The sequence below is a fragment of the Panthera tigris genome, chromosome C1 (assembly GCF_018350195.1).
Source record: "Panthera tigris isolate Pti1 chromosome C1, P.tigris_Pti1_mat1.1, whole genome shotgun sequence".
Lineage (NCBI taxonomy): Eukaryota > Metazoa > Chordata > Mammalia > Carnivora > Felidae > Panthera > Panthera tigris.
Genome location: NC_056667.1, coordinates 201,347,892 through 201,368,447, shown reverse-complemented (window position 1 = coordinate 201,368,447; position 20,556 = coordinate 201,347,892). Strand labels below are relative to the sequence as shown.

Genomic DNA, 20,556 nt, shown 5'->3' with positions numbered 1-20,556 from the left:
ATCTTGCCCTTTTATGGGGGTATGTGGGTGAATAGAATACACCTCCAGAGAAGGGAGCTTAAGTGACCTGGCCACCTTAACTTACTTTGTAGTCATTTGTATTTGATATAGAGAACAGTTTTCTTCCTACTTGTATTGTATCATCTATCTAGGAAAATGGCTCCATTGGTGCAGTATGCGACTCTTAATCTCTAGATTGTGAGTTCGAGCCTCCCATTAGGTGTAGAGATTACTTAAAAATACAATCTTTAAAAAAAAAAAAGAAAAGAAAGTATGTAGTGTTGGTTGTCAAAGGAACCAGTAGAATGTGGATAGATCAATATGAATCCAGAAAGAGATCTACTGATCGTCTAAGTAGTAGCATCATGTTAGTATGGCAAGAAAACACAGTTTGTAATTGGAATTAATAGTAAAGTTTTAATACTGAGTGAAAAAAAAAATCTCTTCTTCCCCCAGCCAGGATCATGGATCCTGGAAGAGCCATTCTTTCCACATGCATTTTCTCCAAATTATAGCTTCCATGTTTAATCTGTCATAGATGTGCTTAGTGTATTCATCTAGGATATGCAGTCTTTATGCCAGGAAAACAACATGATACTTACTATCTGCTCAAAGAGGAGCAAGGGAGGCTAATGCTGAGGACATGCATTCTTCTAACCTGGGGCTGAGTTAGGAATTTGAGTGCAGAGATTTCCAGAGAATCTCATTTTCCTGTGACAATATCACACAGATGTAGCTGCAAAATCTCATTCCCTACATGACACTGTTTTTCCTTGCTAGCCTTCCTTCAGTCATGCCACTAATTCTGATCAATCTGGCAACAGTGATTTGGGCTGGGGGCTATTAGTTCGCTGGTTCCTGTAGATTTCCCCCCTATTTTCAATTCAGTGTGCTGTTCTGAATTAACGGACATATATCTACCCCAGCTCCACCCTCCAGGTCTACCCCATGGCATTGCTTCCGTTTGTCTCCAGCGTAGGTTAAGAGCAGAGAGTTTGGGGGCAGAGTTTGGAAATCCCTGACAAGGGTGAAAAATCCTGCCTGCTTCCTGCTGTTCTCTCAAGGCAGACTGGGCACAGACCTGTATCATAGAACTGAACATACTTTGCTGAACCCATAATCATTCATTTATTTCTTTGGACCTAGCATAATCTGGCTCACAGAAGGTGCCAAGTAAGTGACTAAATTTATTTGTTTCTGTAGCTTGAGATTTTTTTTCCTTGATCCTGCTTTCGGGAATTATCTCCTGCTATTAAGCAAGATTTATTCTGTGTATGTGTGCGTGTGCGTGCACATGCGTGTATACCCTTGTTTATTTAATAAAGAATTTAAAGCAGCTTTTTCAATAACCCTTTGAATTTTATTATCTCCCAGTCCCCAGACCTGGAAAACAGTGTTCCCTTTACCTATTCCCAGAAAACTTGCAGCAGAATATATTTACTAGAGTCTAATTCAGCATCCCTGGACCTCAGACTGGCTTTAGCAGGAAGCAGACTTTGGGATGAAGTCAGGCTCAGTGATAGAGAAGCTCAGACTGTGGGAAGCTGCCATCAGAAAATCTCAGGGCATTGAATTTGAAAGGTGCTAAGGGCTCAGAACCTCTAGGTCTAGTTATTCCTTCTCCGCAGGACTTAGGGAGACCCTTGCCTCTCTTCCCCCACCTCCCATCCCATCTCCTATCCCAATTAGTACATCCTTTGCTGATACCAACAGTTTTTGCTCCTAGCAAACTGATATGAATAGCTTTAAATTTTTTTTTTAATGTTTATTTATTTTTGAAAGAGACAGAGACAGAATGCAAGTGGGTTAGGGGCAGAGAGAGAGGGAGACACAGAATCCAAAGCAGGACCCAGGCTCCAGGCTCTGAGCTGTCAGCACAGAGCCCGACGCAGGGCTTGGACCCACGAGCCGTGAGATCATGACCTGAGCCGAAGTCGGACACTCAACCGGCTGAGCCACCCAGGCGCCCCTGAATAGCTTTTTTAAATAAGAACTTGCAGAAATGGCTCTGAGGTTGTGCCGTGTGCCCTAACTTAAACTCTACTGGGTTATGGGAATCTAGGACTGCAAAAGGAAGAACTAAGAAGTCCCCAGAGTTCCAGCCTCTTGTTTTTTGGACTGAGTGAGAGATTGGCAGTCAAGGGCCCATATCTAACTGAGCTAGTCAAAAGAAGATCCTCAGCCAGGATTGGGAAAAACTTCCATCCCAAAGCTCAGTGAATATAGGTTGTAGGCTCCATGAGCGAAGTAGTCATGTCTGTACCCCCAAACTGAACGCCCAGCACATACTTCAGAGCCTGGCACATAGTAGACACTTGGTAAATATTTGCAGAATGAACCTGAATTCTAGGAACTCACAGCCTGGTTGGGGAGGCAGGAAATGAGTAAACAAACGAACAGTTGAAAATTATTGTAATTGTTTGGAGGGAAAAGAACAGAGTTCTATAAGGACAAATACTTTAGATGATATGGTCCAGGGGCCTGAAGAAGTGACATTTAAACAGACATCTAAAAGATGAGAAGGGACCAGCTTTGAAGCCAGCAGGGGATAGATATATAAGAGATGCTGTTAAACCCCTAGCCAGTTAGAAGTAATGCCGAGGAGGAAGTCTGCATGCCTATTTATCTAGATTCTTGTAGGCTATTTATAGAAAAAAAAAAGGAGGGTCTACTGTTGATTCATGGTTAGTGTGTTCGCCGCTGCCCCCACCCCACACCGTTCCTTACATATCCAGCTTTGTTTTATAATACCTTAGACCTGGTGTTATTGACTGGGAATCAAAGGCTCTAGTGTGTGGCTGGCCACGAAGAACAATTATTTGTTTATGGGTCTGACTCCTCAACCAAAATATGAGCTTCTTGAAGGCAGTGAACTCCATCTTATCCTTAGGACATGGCACACTGTGTGGCATATTCAACAATTTCGTTGAATGATTGAATTGCTAATAACAGTTAATATAATATTTATTGAGTGCTTTCTGTGTGCCAGGCAGCGTAGCAAGCATTTCACATGCATTATCTCATCTAATCCTCATGATAACTCTGTAACGCAGGTAGTATTATTATTCCTGGGGTTACAGTTGGAGAAACAAAGGGCTACTAGCAAGATAAAGTGATGGATTGGGGATCCAAGTGTAAGCGTTTCAACTCCAAAGCCCACACTGTTCAGCTGATTGAAGTGCTTCTTCTGGTTGCCTTCAAGGAACACAAATTGCTTGGAACTCTCAAAGGAATGTGATTAATACGTCTCACACATTATCTCATTTAACAATCCTCTCGGCAACCCTCATTGATAGGAATTATTTTTCTCATTTTATGGAGAGAAAATTGAGGCTCAAAGGGATTAAGTCACTTAGCTAAGATCATAAAATGGATATGTAAATGGGGAGGGGCGTATTTTCAGAGTCGGGCGCGTGTGACTCTGGATCCTGTGTTCTGTCCCTGTTCTGTGCTAACTCCGGTCACTCAGTCACTAGGCAGGAGTCTGCTCCACTGACTATATTAAAGCCCTTTAAAAGTTGTCCAAGCCTGTTGAGAGCCTAAGCGTCTATTCCTATTTTAGTATAGGTGCTGCCGAAGCGAGCACAAAGCGTCTGTTCCTAAAAGAGGAAACAGAATGGAGAATGGCAAGAGGAGGGGGGAGAGCAGAGACTTTATCTTTCTTAAAAATCCTTTTAAAAATTGAGTTACAATTTGTATACTTTAACATTTACCAGAAGTGTGCGATTCAGTGGTTTTTAGCATGCTCACAGGGTCGTACAGCCATAGCTGCTATTGTGATTCCAGAACCTTTTTATCACCCTAAAAAAAGAAACTCTGTGCTGATCCGCAGTCACTCTTTATTTCCCCCCCCCCCCCCATCCCTCAGCTCCTGGAAATTGCTAAACTACTTTGTCTCTAGGTGGATTCGCCTATTCTGAATATTTTACACAAATGGAATTATACAATATGGGGCATTTTGCATCTGGCTTCTTTCACTTGACTTGATGTTTTCAAGATCCATCTTCTGAAGCAAGTATCAGTACTTTGTTCCTTTTTATGGCAGAATAATTTGCCATTATATGGGTATGGCACATTTTGTTTATCCATTCATCAGTTGGTCGACACTCGTGTTGTTTCCACTTTGGGATTATTATGAATAATGCTGCTATGAACATTCGTGTAAAAGTTTTTGCATGAACATAGTTTTCAGTTCTCCTTGGTATAGACCTAGGAGCACAATTGCTGGGGCATATAGTGACTCTCCATTTAACTCTTTGAGCAACTGCCAGATTGCTTTCCATGGTGGTTTATCTTTTATTAATAAACGTTTTAAATTGAAGTGTAAGATATATACAGAAAAGTGTCCATATGATAAGCAGATAGCTTGAAGAATCGTTACAAAGTGAGCATGGCCATATAATCAGCACCCAAATCAGGAACCAGAAACTTTCAGTTCTGCTCAGTACATACCATCTCTAAAGGGTTGCCGCTGTCCCGACTTCTAATACGATAGGTTATTTTTGCCTGTTTTGAACTTCATATACATGGAACTATATACATAATATATACTCTTTTATACCTGACTTCTTTCACCCAATAAAATGTTTATGAAGTTTACCCGTGTTGTGGAGAGCAGCGCTTTGTTAATTTTCATTTCTGGATAATATTTCATTGTAAGATCATTCCACAATTTATCCATTTGCACTGGATACATACATAGAATTGGAATGGTCTCTTCATAGTTACACATATGTTTAGATTTAGTAGATGTTGCCAGTCTTCCAAAGTGACTCTCAGTTTGTACTCACACAAGCAGCGTCTGAGAGTTCTGGTTGTACCAAATCCTTGTCAACACATATCATCTGCCCTTTCCCTATTAGCCATTACGGTAAGTATGTAGCGGCACCCTATTGTGGTTTTAACTTCCCTAATAACTAATGGGGTTTTGTACATTTTCATGCAATTATTGGTCATTTAGATTTGACCAAGCCTTTTGTCAATTTTCTCTTGAGTGATTTGTCTTTTTCATATTGATTTTTAAGAGTTTTCCATAGATTCTTCATATATTCTAGAAATGAGTCCGTTATTGCTTGTATGTATTGCAGGTATTTTCTCCCATTCTGTAGCTTGCTGTTTTGCTCTTGGTGGTATCTGTTGGTGAACAGAAGTTCCTAATTTTAGTGTAGTCTAGTTTATCAATCTTTTCCTTTGTGATTTGTGTCCTAGTAAATCTTTACCTACCTAAGGTCATGAAGATCAGGCCCCTCTCATGAGTGTGTGTGTGTGTGTGTGTGTGTGTGTGTGTGTGTACTTATGTGTATATGGGGAGGCGGTGCATCACCCTCTAGAGTAAGATTCTGCAGGGTAGACAGGATACTGTGTTACCCTACAGGGAGCAGGCAGAAGGCGCGGCGGTGGTGGGGGCAGGGAGCCCATGAGGTGACAGCCGCCATGGGCTGTGTTCCCAGCTGTCAGGCGTGTAATCTGGAGTGAAAGAGAATCCCTTTAGTGGTAGAGGTCCTACAGAGAATACTAGCGGGTCCTCTAAATCACCTCTGTGTCTTGTAGACCCAGCTGACTGTCCTCTCTTCTCCACTGGAACAAGAAAGAAAATGAAATCTGCACTTCTGAACAGTTGCTTGTGGCACAGGGCAGGGATCCAGAGCTTTCAAAGCCAGGTGCCTGCCTTATAGCTGTGATTTTTGTTGTTATTAAATATGACGCTTTTTCTTTCTGATTTTTACCACATTGTTTCATCTCCGTTTGGGGAAAGGATGGTGAGGCGGCTGAACTTGAGAGAGGTGCTTGATGGTCATTCAGACTGGTTGTCTCCCCAGCACAGGCTGGCCGGAGTCCCCTCCCTAAGCCAGAGCTGACAGGAGCTGCTTGTTCTTGGAGAAGGAGTGGGAGCTGCTGCTGAAGTTTCTGAGGGGCTCCGAGGATTCCTCCCCCCCAGGAAACCACTTTGGTCCCCCAGCCCCTTTGCCGCTTGTGAGGCGCTCCCCAGACTAGAAAGCCGCGGTTTGTGCTGGGGCTGGGTGGGGCTTTGGGACAGTTTAGGCTTGGCCCTGCAAAGGGGAGGGGTGGCTCTGGAGCGAGCAAAGGGTCACAGCTTAGGCTGTACCATTTGCTTGTCACCTTGAGAAGTTCCACCTTGTCTAGCAAAACCTCCTTTCAGAGGCAGCCACCACAAAGGGCTCTTATGAGAGCGGCGGCCCCCGCCCCCCCCCCTTCACTTCCACTCCCTTTACCATTATTTTTCTTTTGGGGCAGAGCTGAGGGGCCTTCCTGCTATGACTTTGAGGGGCTGTACTTATTTTAAAAGGAGATTTAGAGTCTAGAGCCTCCCTGTACCAGAGACTCCTGTTTCTGATTTTCTAGTACCATCGGAGGACATGCCAGGGCTTGAGTAAGGCTTTCCTTCTCTGGAGGGCCTTCTGTCTTTTCCTTCTGTCAGCCTCTTGGGCTATTTGGGGAGTTAAGAAGTAGGTGAGGGCTAGCTTCTAGTACTGGACCTCAGAATGGGGACCAGCTTCCTTGTGGGGAATGGGTTGCGGGGGCAGAAGGGAGACATGCGTGTCTCGTGGGGTGTCTCTAAGAGGTATTAGAGCATAGTGGTTCAGGGGTACGTTCTGGAGTCCGGTTTCCCAGGTCTTCTACTTCCCCACCCTACCACTTTCTAGCTGTGGCCTTGGTTAGGTTACTTAACCTCTCTGGGCCCTTGTTTTCTCATATATAAAATGACAATGATTTTAGTGCCTTGCTGATAGGGTTACTGTGGAGATTAATTGAGATAATGCATTAAAATGCTTAGCCTAGTGCCTAGTACATTAAAAGTGTCTCCAAATGTTAATCTTACTAATATTATTTAAGCCATCTACTTGGACATCTCTTTTATAGTCTCTCTTCCCATCTCCCGTCTCTTCTAGCTGTGCAGTTCAGGGAGCTCACTAGGCCTCAAGTGGAACCAGAAAAATCTGAATGATACAAGTAGGACTGGACTTTATCTCGAACTGTTTTGAACTATGCGCGTATCTTATCTCCATTGCATTTCCAGCACCGTGAGAGAGAGGCAGCAAAATTATCCCATTAGAAGGGCAGGCCACAAAGCGATTTACTGATTTGACTAGACGGCATACCTGCGTGCCTGAATGTAAGAACGCATGCACGCAGCCATTCTCCCACCTCGCGTTAACGTGGGGAGGGGCAAGATGGACTGCAGTTGATTTGCAGGGTCCCCAGTGCAAGACTTTTTTTTCCCCCAAACACAAGATTAAGTCCAGACCTGTCTGTGCTCTCTCCTTAGCAGAGCCCAGCGCTGAGTGGGCGGGTGCTCAGGAGCTAGAGGCTGCCGGGAGAGCACGGTGAGGTCAGCAGCGGCGGGCAGAGTGGTCAGGGTAGGCCCGGTGGGGCCCAGACCCAAACAAAGCTAACCCAGACCAAACACAGGAGCGGCCTCAGCCGTCTGGACTTCACATGCCGTCTTCAAGGGCAGCGTGCCTTGTGTGCTCAGGGTACTGTGTTCTCTCCCAAATCAGCAAGATTTGCAATCAGCAAACTGAGAGAACTCACAGGGGTGCTCTGTGAGGGACAAGACAGAGGCTGGATCTTGCTTGAAGCTCCAAAACTGCTCATCCAAGTGAGCTGCTGTGGAGTAACTGAAGTGCGGAGGAGGGAGAGCCAGCGGTTGTATTTGCAAAACCTGGATGTCAGTGCCATCTGTCTCTTTTTTCTGTCCCATTAACGTGTTTTTTTTTTTTCTCTCAGACTCTGAAGAAACAGAGATCAATCCCATCAAAATACATTTGTCTGTCAACTGTGGATGATGTATCTGCAGGTCATGTTTTATGTTTTTCTACTTTCCAAATAGCCTTTGTTGATTGAGCATGTGTTGGTTTAAAATGGAAATGGCGTCGCAGAGCCTTTTGCACCAGGCACATTAGGGAGCAGGAAGGGGTGGTGGGAAAGGGTTCCTGGCGGAAGCATCGTTGGACAAATTGGGCTGGTTGGAATGCTTTTGCTGAAGTTTTTTGGGGAGCAAGCTGCTTGTGCTCTGTGTGCCTCTGGAGAGGGTAGCTTTACTCTCCAGGGTCGCACCTGCCCCACCAGAAAAAAAAGAGGGTGAGGAGGATGAAAAGCAAGATCTTGACCTCTCGGGTAGGTCCTGAACTTGGGAGATCAAAGAAGATCTTTGAGAAGCAACAGAGCAGTTTGGGGTAGATTGGGAGACATAATATATACCGAGCTGGCAACCTTTACATTATTGCGTGTGACCCTTCTAGCAGTCTCATATGAACAGGTGTCACTAGGTATCCTTGCTTTTCTGGTGAGGGAACAGAGCCAAAAGAGGTTAGGAACATAGATGCTGACTGGCAAAGTGAGGATTTAAAGCCAGGACTTGTTGGTACAGAAGCCATCTGGCCTTGGTCCTGACCAGAGTCTGAGGAGTGGGCTAGTGTGGCAATGGTGGGCAGTGAACTCCCTGAGGGCTACCAACCAGGGTTTCCATGACAGTGTGTCCCTGCTCTGGGCTTTGACTTCTCACTGAACTGTTGGAAGAGCAGTGGGGAAGGGTTAATAATTGAGTCAGACCTGGTTTCTCTGTCTGCACTAGAGCATCAAGACATTTCTTGAGCCTCCTTGGCACTGGACTTTTCCAGGCAAGAGAAGTCTCGGTGTGCCTTGCAAAGGGAAGGGACAGACATTTCTTGGGTTCTTACTCTACTCTCTCATTTAATCCTTCCATGAACCATGACCATAGTTGTTGTTAGTTACCCCCCCCATCCCACCCATCTACCCATCCCTCCATCTCTCTTTCTCTCTCTCTCTCAAGATCAGACATTGATTAAGTATAATAACTTGCCCTAAGTGTTCCTGCTAGCAAATAGACCTAAGGTACAAATCCAAGTCTTTGGACTCTCAAGCCAGACCTTAAAGCTTGCTTCTACTTCTCTTTTTTCTTCTAAGAATTTATTTTTCTAATCCCTGGATAATCTTCCTGCTTCCTCTTTGAGTGAGAAGCCGCTTTGGGCTTTCTCTTTTTATACCGTGATACTTCCCCTGGGCATTGGATTCACCTTTCCTTCTAGTCTCACCCTTTTGCTACCACAGCTGGCTCTGTGTTGCAGACTTAGAGGTCATTTCAGGTTTCCTTTGGTCTGGGGATTTATTTTCGGTTTCTGGATCATCCCTCTGTGACATCCACCTTCTGTTCTGGAATGGGGTGATCCTTGACTCCTTACGAATGCTACACCCACTCCATCGGCAGATCCTGTTGGCCATACCCTCAGACATACCCAGAATCTGGTCACTTCGTTGCCACCTCCCCTCTACCACCCAGGCCCAGGCTCTCCTGGTCATCCTAGCAGCCTTCTACAAGATCTGCCTACTTCTTCTCTGGTCCTTCAACACTCAGAGTGATGCTTTCAAAATGTAAATCAGATCATTTCACTCCTTTGTAAACTCTAACGGCTTCCCATCCTCCAGAACAAAAGCTAATAAACTACATTAACTGCCGATTTCAAAAAAATACACAAACACACAGGCACATAGCTGCCATGCTCGTCCTCTGGTACAGGGTGACTGTCTAATTTATCGTGCAAACTAGGACTGAATCAGGGAGAAAGGGACCTCTATTAATGAACGGCAACAGGCATAAGCGGGGACTGGACCCAGGCAAACTGGGAATCTAGTCCCTTGACCCAGAGAGCCATGTGGATCATTCTCTCACTTCTGTTTGGGTTGTTAAAAAATATTAACTCTCTCAGTGAGGCCTTCTTTGGCCTCTGATAAAAATTGCAGCATAATCCTGCCCCAATCCCATAACGCCTGTGCTGATTTATTTTTCTCTGTGGTCACCATCTGATAGAGTGTATGTTTTAATTAGCTATATGTTTGTTGTTGATCCCCCTCTCTAGCATGTAGACTTCAGGAGAGCAGGAGATTTTTTTCTTATCTCTTGTGTTCGATCTGTTATATCCCCAGCATCTCAATCATCCCGAATACCGTAGATGGTCAGTAAATATTTGTTGGGTGAATGGATTGAAGGTGGAGAGGAGCACTGGGGAGTTCTGTTTGTTAGAGTCTTTCTAATTAGTCATCTTCCTAAACCGTTTTTCTCCTTCTTCACTATTTTGGTAACCCTTTGGTAATGTGGGACCCTAGAAGAATTTTCCAATGTGCCCTTAACCCTAAACGGAGCTAATGATGCAAATCACCATGATTTCCTAAACTGGGACTTGCTTTCTCCAGGCGAGGAAGTTTGTGAACATCCCAGCAGAGTTTACCAGGTTGTGTGAGGGAGGAGAGGAACTCCTACCCTTAGGAAATCATGCTTTGGGGGCTCTGCCCTGGTGTGTGACAGTACAGTCTGTGGGGGCCTGGGGGCTGGGCGCTGCACAGGCTTCTGGGCCTGGTGCTGGCACCAAAGACCTGCTCAGGGCTGACACTTGGTCTGTTCCCTTTTCTCCTTTGTCCCCTACACCCAGTCTCCTCGGCTGTGGGCCCCTATTGAGTAGGGTGAGCTACTGTCAGTCAGGGTCCAGCCTTTCTTTACCCAGGACTCTAAAAGTTTCTTTTCTGAAACAGCTTCAGAGGAAAGGAGGGATGGAGTTGGGGCGGGGTGAGGGTGGGTAGGGAGGTGGAGAGTGAGGTTGGGAATCTGACCTTTTATTTCTTTTTTTTTTTAATGTTTTATTTATTTTTGAGAGAGAGAGAGAGAGAGAGAGAGAGAGAGAGAGAGAGAGAGAAAGCTGGGGAGGGGTACAAAGAGAGGGAGACACAGAATCCAAAGCAGGCTCCAGGCTCTGAGCTGTTAGCACAGAGCCTGATTTGGGGCTTGAACTCACTAACCTTGAGATCACGACCTGAGCTGAAGTTGGACGCCCAACCGACTGAGCCACCCAGGCACCCCACCCCTGTCTAACGTCTTATTTCTAATGGAAAGAGACAATTGGGATCTCTCCAGCAGATCCTGCTGGGGTCAGAGAGTAAGAGGGAGCCTTGGAATTTCTGGACCCCTGGGAGTGAGTTTGAGGACTCATAGTGATGGGAGCTACAGACACAGCTCCACGACAGAGGGGAGTTTGGGCACTGGGAACTGAAATGAGCTGCAGTAGGGAAAAGAAGGGGAAATAAAATGCCCTAGAGGATCTGTAGCTTTGGTTTTCCTAAAGCTTCTGATATGGCCAGATGGCAGGGGCCAAAGTCCCAGCAAACTGGAGATGGGAGAGAAGTGTCGCTGTGGGACTCCTGAAGAGTCACAGTGTAATGGTTAGTGAAGAGGTGCTAAATGTTGCCAAAAGCCTGCAGAGGCAAACTTGGAGAATGCTTCTGACCCCTCACGCTTGATTCAGTATTCGTTTGGAGCCAAGCAAGCCTTGGCAAGCACGGGTGTAGTAGAGAAAGCCACTTTGTGAAACAAAAGGAAACTCCCACGGGCATACCCTTAATTCAAAAAACGAAGCCCTTAGCAATCTGGTGGGTATGAACTTCGCCTTCAGGTCCTGTTTCCCATGAGATACATCAACATGTCTTGTCTTTTCACACCTTTGTGCCTCACATAGCTCCCCACCTTCACAGTCTAACCTTGCATGGGTAGCCAGGTGTCACCCTCCCCACCCCAGGCTTTTTGGGAGACTCTCAAATTCCTCCTCTTTCTTCTTCTCTGGGTTCTTAATACTCTTTGTTTATAACTCTGTGATAACACAACACTTTGAAAAAACCCTACACTGCCCGTTCCTTGCACCTGAATATACTCTTTGAGGCAGGGACTCTTATTTTAAATCTTAGACTAGCTCAGTCCTGTTCTGAGGAGGGTAGGGTATACGTCTTTCCCCCTCGCCCCAGTCCTGCAGTGCCTGGCACGTGGGAGAATCTTAATAGCTTTTTGCTGCGTAGCACTGATTCTGGGTTAATCGGATGAACACATTATACAGTAGACTGACCTGTCTCTTCTTCCCCTCCCCACTCTGGGCAGTGACCTGCTTTGTGGCTGGTACACCTTGCTCCTGGCTCCTTTGTACTTATGGCAGGGGGCACTGCTATTTGCTTTTCTTAGTCCTGACCCCAATGTTCTCCCTTTGATCTCTGCCGCCTGCCCTAGCTCGCCCCTGCCATTGTCCTGCATGGAGCTAATGTTCCTCCTTCCCAAGCCGGGCCTCTCCACCTCCTTCTCCTTGCATATTGTGAGGATGATGCCTGCGGAGTCAGTGATGATGGGAATGGCTGGAATGGAATTGAGGGATGGCCTCAGCCCCCTGAGGGTTCCAGGTGGGGCCAGCTTTTCAGGTAGAACGTCCATTTTCTCTGCTCATTCCTTCCTTGTTCCCTGAGAGAGTGTGTTCCTGAGCTGGATGGGAGTTTAGGCAAGTGAACTGTGATGTGAAGCAAGAGAGCGTTGTGATCCTGGGAAAGGCTGTGTTGCCCTTTTGACTAAAATTCTGTTTCCGGAAGTAAGCAGGGTAGTCATTGTATGCACGGGCACTAAAGCCCACCTCTCTGGGTTCTAATCCTGCTCCACTGCTTGCCAGTAGGCACCACCTCGGGAAAACGGGGTCTTACCAGTGCCTGCCATGTTCATTCCTTCACAAATAGTTACTTTGTTTTTAATGTTTATTGATTTATTTTGAAAGAGAGAGAATGCCAGCATGGGGATAGGCAGAGAGAGAAGGGGAGAGAGAGAGAATCCGAAGCGGCCTCCATGCTGTCAGTGCAGAGCCCGACACGGGGCTTGATCCCACAACCGTGAGATCATGCCCTGAGCTGAAATCAAGAGCCAGAAGCTTAACTGACTGCGCGGCTCAGGCGCCCCAACTCACAAGTCGTTATTGTTGTTCTAGGTACCAGGGAAACAGCAGTGAACAAGGCAAATGGGTTAATACGTTGACAGTATCTAGCACATAGTAAATATGCAGCAAATGTACCCATATTCTCTTTGTAGTACTTTTCAGGGAATACTCAGGTGGGGTGACTTTTGACAACAGCTGCGAGACCAGATGTCCCTGAGACAGGGAAGGATGGAAGAGGTTTAAGATACAGATTCTGTATTTGAACTTAGGTCCAGGACAGCACTGGCTTTAGTGGCCTTTCATTTTGACACTAAATGCAGGAGCTGGCTAAAAATCACCCTAGAAAATTTATGAGTCTGCTTAGTTCCATAGAAAGGGCAGGAGGGGGTGACATGGGACTGCCTAGATTCTGCCTAGCCCATTTGTACAGGCAGCACCATGCCTAACAAGCTGTGTGTGGAGGACCCTTAAGAGAGGCCATCTTTCTTTTCTTTTTTTAAAGATTTATTTTGAGAGAGAGAGAGAGAGAGAGCACGTGCACACATGTGAGCGGGTGAGGGACAGAGAGAGAGGGAAAGAGAGAATTCCAAGCGTGGGACCCTGACACTGGGCTCGATCTCATGAACCTTGAGATCATGACCTGAGCCAAAATCAAGAGTCAGACGCTTAACTGACTGAGACACCCAGGTGCCCTGAGAGCCCCCATTTCTTGAGCAGTCTGGAAACATGAGACATAAGGAAGGAGAACAGCTGTTGACCTCTCCACTGTCAGGGCTCTCTGGCTGTAGAGTAGAGGACGTTCTGCTGGAGGAGGTGGCTTGGGGAAGCTGACACTAAGAAGGAGAGTGAGGCGAGGTAGAGGTGTGTGGCCTGATAGTTTGCCTTCCCTGTTTCAGTTTGTTCCTCAGGGCTGTTTTACTCCTGGGGTGATTATTGGCTAGAAGCAAAGTTTCAACTTAAGGCTCCTGATTCATTATCTGTGGTTTCCAGTGGAAGTCCAAGCCTGATGTGGTCCTTAGGGAAATGGGATTGGAGTATAAATGTGTGTTACATTTCCTGGGCATCAACAAGTTTTCCAGCCACCACCCTACTCAGGGAAAGATAATCCTGACTGTGGTTCAGCAACTACTTCACTGCTTCTCCCACTTTCTTTCTTCCAGCCTTCTCCCATGGTGGGTTTCAGAAACGAATGCCCTTATAGCACAGAGCAAGTGCCCTTGACACGAGATGTGGGTCGATCCAGGATGCTTGGATTGGTGCCCATGTGAGCTGCTGGCACAGCTTCCCTCAGAGACCTGCTAGCTTGGCTGGGACCATGACTGTTTGCATGCACAGGGACAGGGGAAGTTACTCTGGGTCCTTTCCAAGATTCCGGAGTGCAGCCAGGCTTAGGACCACGGGATACCATGCTCCTTCATCTCGTTTTTATTGCCTTTCTTCCGTCTTCAGCCATTACTTCAACTCAGTTAAGCCAAGTGTACGAAACTTGAACTAGGCAAAGCATTTTCCTGTAGATGTAAATCCATGGTTCATTCACAAGGAAGGAAACAGAGTGTGATGATAGTGGTATTTCTCAACTTTTTTCTCATTATCACCTTGCTAAGGAACCTTTTTTAAATGTTTGTTTATTTATTTTTAAGGTGAGGACAGGGCTGGAGGGGCAGGGAGAGTGGGAGAGAAAGAATCCCAAGCAGGCTCCTCGAGTTCAGCACAGAGCCCCATGGGGGGCTCGATCCCAAGAACCGTTAGATCATGACCTGAGCTGAATTCAAGAGTTAGACACTCAACTGACTGAGCCACCCAGGCACCCCATAAGGAGCCTTTTAAGACACTTTTTTCTAATCACTTCCTCTCAAGAAATTTTAATCCACAGACATACCAAAATTCTGTTTATATATGGTATGTGTTATCTTTCATACTTTAAAATTTTTTTAATGTTTACTTATTTATTTTGAGAGAAAGAGTGTGCACACACATGAGCACGGGAGGGGCAGAAAGAGAGAGAGAGAGAGAGAGAGAGAGAGAGAGAGAGAGAGAGAGAATCACAAGCAGGCTCCATGCTGTCAACATAGAGCCCAACGTGAAGCTAGATCCCAACGAACAGTGAGATCACTACCTGAGCTGAAATTGAGAGTTGGACACGTAATGAACTGAGCCACCTAGGTGCCCTGATCTTTCATACTTGAAAAGAGTAAGATGTTTTTATGCCTCAAGAATCAATTTTCAGGGCACCTGGGTGGCTCAGTCGGTTAAGCATCTGACTTCCACTCAGGTCATGATCTCACATTTCGTGAGTTCAAGGCCCGCGTCGGGCTCTGTGCTGACAGCTCAGAGCCTGGAGCCTGCTTTGGATTCTGTGTCTCCCTCTTTCTCTGCCTCTCTTTCTTTCTCTCTCTCTCTCAAAAATAAATAAACATTAAAAAAAATTTTTTTAAAGAATCAATTTTTCTCCTCTCCTGGGGGAACCCCATTTGTCGGTTCAGGGATTACAGTAAAGCACCATGGGATTGCAGTAAGGAATGTAAAATGGCAGGGAAGCCTCCAAAGCTTTGCAAAATTTAGTTCTCCCATCTCCTCTAACTGAACTTCACAGCTCCATAATTTATAGTCTTATCTCTCAGTCTGTCATTCCCATTCTGCTCTTTCTCCCCTTCCCTGGATTTCATCTTTTTTTTCTCTCTCTAGTGTGGAATTGTAGGAGTGAATTTAAGTAAAACAGTCATCTGTACAGCTCAGGGACAATGTAGGGAAGATGATTTCCTAAAACAGTCCTTTAAGAGGTCATCCCTTTGGGAGAAAGACCCCAGAGACCCATGGGTACCCCAGGGGTATTCATGGGAAAACATAATAGACTTTAAGTATTGGGGGAATTAAAGATATACATTTGGAGTTGCCTTTCAGAGGAGAGGAGCTCACAAGAGGTCTTATATTGTTCCCAACAATATATGGATATGGATGTCCTATACTGGATCTAACTTCCCTACATAAATTCTTTTGGGTTTGGTGCCATTTCTGCCAGTGGAAATATCAAACTCCTTTTCTCTGGCAATAGAGTACAACCAATGACAACATCTTCTCTCCCCTCTAGAAACTACCAGAGGCATGCCATGTAGGTGACGGAAGACCCTTTGTCATGCATTTACAGAATCTGTATGTGGCAGTCACCAGACAAGAGATCCAAGTGAGACAGGAGCATCAAGGCACTGGTGAGTAGCTCCGTAGCTGTGGAGGTTCTTGGTCTCCCTGGGGTTAGAGTTAAGGTATAGGTCTGTGCTGTCCAATATGGTAGTCATGATTTAAATTTAAATTAAAAATGAATAAATGAAATAAAATGAAAAATACATGTCCTCCTTTGCTGTAGCCACATTTCAAATGCTCAATAGCTACGTGTGGCCACATGTGGCCAGCGGCTACCAAGGCGGACAGTGAAGATGCAGACATTTCCATCACTGCAGAAACTTCTATTGGAACTGGTCTAGGTATTTGGAGAATTAGTGAGAGGACCAGGAGAAAGATTAATCTCTCTACCTGAGACATGGTAGGAAATGTCTATTGAAGAGTAGTTGGCTGTTTTGAGTCAAAGAAGCTCTTGTCCTACCTAGTTAAAGTGGGCCTGGGGAATCTTCAAAGTAGACACAGAGCTTTCCAAAAGTCAGCTGGAAGTTGGATTTGTGGCTACTTCTGTCTGTTTATATCTTAGTACTAAACCCTGGCCTTTATCAGAATGCTTGGTAAATGCTAATGCCTTCCTGGTAAGAAGAAGACATTTATCACTGTCTTCTCTTGATCTTTCTGATTTCAGGAGATCCTCAGCCCTCAAGCAGTACCTCCCCACAAGGAACTGAAAACCAACTTCTGAGCCAGCCAGAAGAGCCGGTCTCCTCAGCACCATCCCTCCCAGTGACTGAGAAAGACCCCACAGTGAGTCATGCACCTGTAGCCCCTGAGCCAGAGACCCCACGGCTATCACCTAGTTGATGCTGCCTTAACAAATACTGGAGGGTATTTGTGACCAGGCCTCTAGATTATGGATTTCTATATGGAGAATCATGGTCTTGTGCATCTTACTTTGGTATTTCCTCTCTGCAATTCCTGTACTGACTGAGGGACCTTGACTCCTTCTCTCCCTTACCCCACTTCCAGTGATAGTCTATGAGGTTGTTCTCTGCAGGAGAAGGGATGTACACATTGCATAGGGTCTTGTGTCACATTCATGGCCCAGCACAGACTTCAGACCACCTGTGCCAGCCACTCATCCCACCCAGAGTCGGGGGAGCAACCTAACCTAAGTGGAACTGTTCGAAACCTCTATTAACTTGGATTCCTTTTCTTTCTAGGGTCCTTCAGGCCCTGTGAAGAGACCTCAGTTATCAAAGGTCAAGAGGAAGAAGCTAAGGGGGCTCTTCAGTTAACCTGTCACTGTCTCAACTGCTGAGGATGGACCTGGAGAATAGTGCCCTAATGTCAGCCTAAAAGGCACTCCCATGGCAGGAGTATCTCTGACACAGAGTTATATAGTCTGAGGCCCCACTGTAGGGGCAAGATAACTGAAGTCCATGTTGAAAGGCATGGGTACTGTTGACCAAGGGAATCTTGGCTCTAGCCTGTTGGCCATTGGCCTTCCCTATCCAAGTGGAAGCCAGCTTCTGAGAATCCCATACCTTCCTCTCTTTTGTTAGAGGTTCTCCAGACCCAGGGTCCTACCGTGGACTTTAGATACATAGGGCAAGCCAGCAAAAAAGCTCAACATGCTCAGGAAGCCTATCTACCTTTCTTAAGAGTCTCTAGCCAGTCCCAGGTGCTCCTCAGAGACCCACTTCTCTCTTAAGCATGGAATAAAAAGCACTCACACCCCCCTGCTTTCGAGATTGCTTATTCTATGTAACATGACCAACCTATTTCACTTTACTGGGCCCCACCCATTGTTGTCTCTAGGTGAAGTTTAGGCCCTCAATCTGCTCCTTCAGATTCTTCTCATGCTTCTCTCATGTGGCCTACGCTAAGCCTCCATTTGGGAACTTTGATCTTGAGAACTCTTTCCGTGGTGGGCACAGACAGAACAGATTGCTGCTGTTCTCCTTTGCTCAACTTCATATGGGGTGTTGTTTTGTTTTTTGTCCTTGTTTTTTTTTTTTTTTTTTGTCTGTTTCCAAGGCATAGACAACAGACTAAACCACAATATGGGATTGAAATTATAAAGAGCTTCGAGCACAAGGGCCGAGGTAGTTTCCCACTGGAGTGGGAGAGAAAGGAATTTTATTCTCCCGTCCTTCATGCCACTTCATGGTAACTAGAAGAACTCGAGAAGATAGGACAGCAGGGAACAGGAATGGCCACAGAGTTCTCTGGGACAACTGAATTGGCCTAGGGAATGAATAGTGCTTAGCAGGAAAAAAGGCAAAATTTGTATGAGATAGGAAGAATCTTAGTTAAAAAGTCCACTCTTTGGACAGATCTGGAAAGATTTAGCAGACCAGGATTGGCAAAGTCCCATGGCCTTTTCTGCTAGGTTTTCCTCTATGGGTAAGACCATCTGAAACATTATTTAGGAGAGACAGGAAGGAAAGTAGAACCCCGATGTTTACTGGGAGCTGTTAGGTAGAGGAAGGAATGGGGGCAGAACCCACGGGGGCCTTTTCGGGCTTATTTACTTATGATGGTCAAATGCCTCCTCATCCCCATGTCTTCTCTGTCTGGGATGGGTGTTTCTGTCCTTATGTCAAGTCATGGGGAAGAGGACAATCCAAGCAATGATAAAGTAATAATAATTATAATAAGAACAGCAATAATAATAGGCAGCTAAAAGTTACTGAGCAGTTAATATATACTAAGTACTCTAATAACTACCTGGCATTGAATCCTCATAGCATCGTATGATGAAGATACTGTTAATCCATTAAGAAATACAGTCTTGAAGTGATTAAGTGACTTATCAAAGGTCATTCAGCTAATAAGTAACAGCCAGCATTTGAACCCAGACTTTTGAGTTCTTCACTGCATCCGTATGTACATTACAGAAAACGTTTTCCAGGAAGGGTGTTAGGCCTTTTCTATCTTCCACTGTAACTGCCCTTCTCCTATGACCCTGCTTCCTTTCAATAGGATCTTGTAGTTCCCATCACCTCTTCACAGCCGGAGCCTTTCAGGACTTCAGGACCCCCATGCTTTTACTGACTAGCCCAGTCTGAGAGCTCCACCGGGGCTCATTCCCAGTCACCGTTGATAACTCTTCACCTCCAGATCACAGTGCCCCACTGTCGTGACTATCACTGATGCAAATTGGGGACTATGTAAAAACAATCTATCAGATGGCTCACTTTGTTCTTTAGGGATTTTTTTGGCATAATTTAGATAGCCATATTTCAGCATCTGTAAGGTATGAGACCACATGGAAAATGGGAAGATTTGCCCCAGCAAGCTGGGAGAAAATAAGGGTTCTTCACCCTGGATAATCCCTCTGCCCTAAGACCATGGTCTCAAGAGCATGTACTTTTAATCAGAGGGGAATCAGGGGTTTGTGAACCCCCTAAAATTGTAAGAAAAATTCTAAGAGCATAACTTTTCCATGTTCTCAAAAGAATGCATGACTTTTTTAAAAGGTTAAGTAAGAGTATGCCTAATGATCTCCCTGCCACTGCCCCCCTCTACCCCAAAGGTGGCAGCCTCCATGGGGATATTGCCTGAACATATCCTTAGAGAAACATTGCTCCCAGAGGGTCTGCTTCTGGTATTCTTGCCCCGAAGTTCTTGCCCCCCAGAACGAGGGGTGGTGTTTGAGAATCCCTGGGCAATACCAGGGAAATCCCTGCCTGGACAAATTGGCCTAGCCAGGCTGTATTCCAGCCCTGCCCCCTGGCTTGGGCCCCTCCCCGAGGCCCCCAGCCCGGCCCAACCCCCACCCCACATGCACATAAAAGGGTCGAATTCTCGTGGCTGCTCCATAAATTTTATTCCGTAAATATTAGTTTTCCCTGTGTTTAATAAAGCAGTGGCCCACCTCCCCGCCTACCCGCCCGCTCCCCGGGGCCGGGGCTGGGGCCAGGGCTGGCTGGTGGGAGAAGGGACTCTTTCAATTGCTTTGGAGTATTTTTAGAAAAAAAAATAATATAAGGTGGTTTACATGAGCAAGCCAGCAAACCAGGAGCGGGACTAGGGACCTCGAGGAAGTTCCTGCAGCAACTTGACCTAAAAATAGGGAAATAGCGCCACCTAGGCTGCAAGACCTACTTGGCCGGGCTGGCTGGCTCCCCTCCCCCCACAGTCAGCTGGGACAGGCAAGCTCTTTGCTAGAAGGGAAATCATCCCTCAGCACTCCAGCTGGGCAGCATCTCCTTTAGTTAGCCCTTACTGAGGGCTTTCCCAGCAGCCTCTAAGGCAAAGTCCCAGCCGCCTCCTAGAAAAATCCCATGGGGGTCATTCTCTGTTCTGCTATGGGTCAGCCAGTCTCCCAGATCAAGGAGTGCTTCCAAAAGCTAGCAAAGTGATTGAGAAGGAAGGAAGGAAGGAGCTTCTGGTCTTCATGTTCCTACCGAACCCCGAGGAACTTGCCCTGGAATTCCTAGGGTGTAAGGTAGCAAAGAGAGAGGCTTGTGTTCCTACACTCCGGCCCAGGAAAGAATCTGTCCCCGTCAGACCAGGGTCCTTCCACAGGTCTGATGCAGTGCACCTACAGGGAACACTTGGGGGAAGGAATGAGGGTCAACTCTCCTGAATACTCTGTGCTACTGCTTCTTAATCTTATCGGGTGGTACATTTCTTGCCTTCCTATTTCTTGCCTCCTTTTCTT

General features: G+C 45.9%; 1 protein-coding gene across 5 annotated transcripts in view; it reads left to right on the top strand.

Annotated features, from left to right (window-relative positions):
* The window catches only part of NHEJ1 (non-homologous end joining factor 1), an 80,874-nt gene extending 63,245 nt beyond the window's left edge, over window positions 1–17,629 (top strand). For 3 of the 5 annotated variants that reach the window (XM_042995357.1, XM_007086151.2, XM_042995356.1), the window contains exons 6-8: window positions 15,859–15,976; window positions 16,573–16,691; window positions 17,108–17,629. In XM_042995357.1, coding sequence (XP_042851291.1) covers window positions 15,859–15,976; window positions 16,573–16,691; window positions 17,108–17,182 — 312 coding nt within the window. In that variant the 3' untranslated portion in view covers window positions 17,183–17,629. Of the gene's footprint in view, window positions 1–7,749; window positions 7,820–15,858; window positions 15,977–16,572; window positions 16,692–17,107 lie in introns of all 5 variants that reach the window. The other 2 variants (XR_006220939.1, XM_007086152.3) reach the window with 2 other exon arrangements.
* Window positions 17,630–20,556: the final 2,927 nt, after the last annotated feature.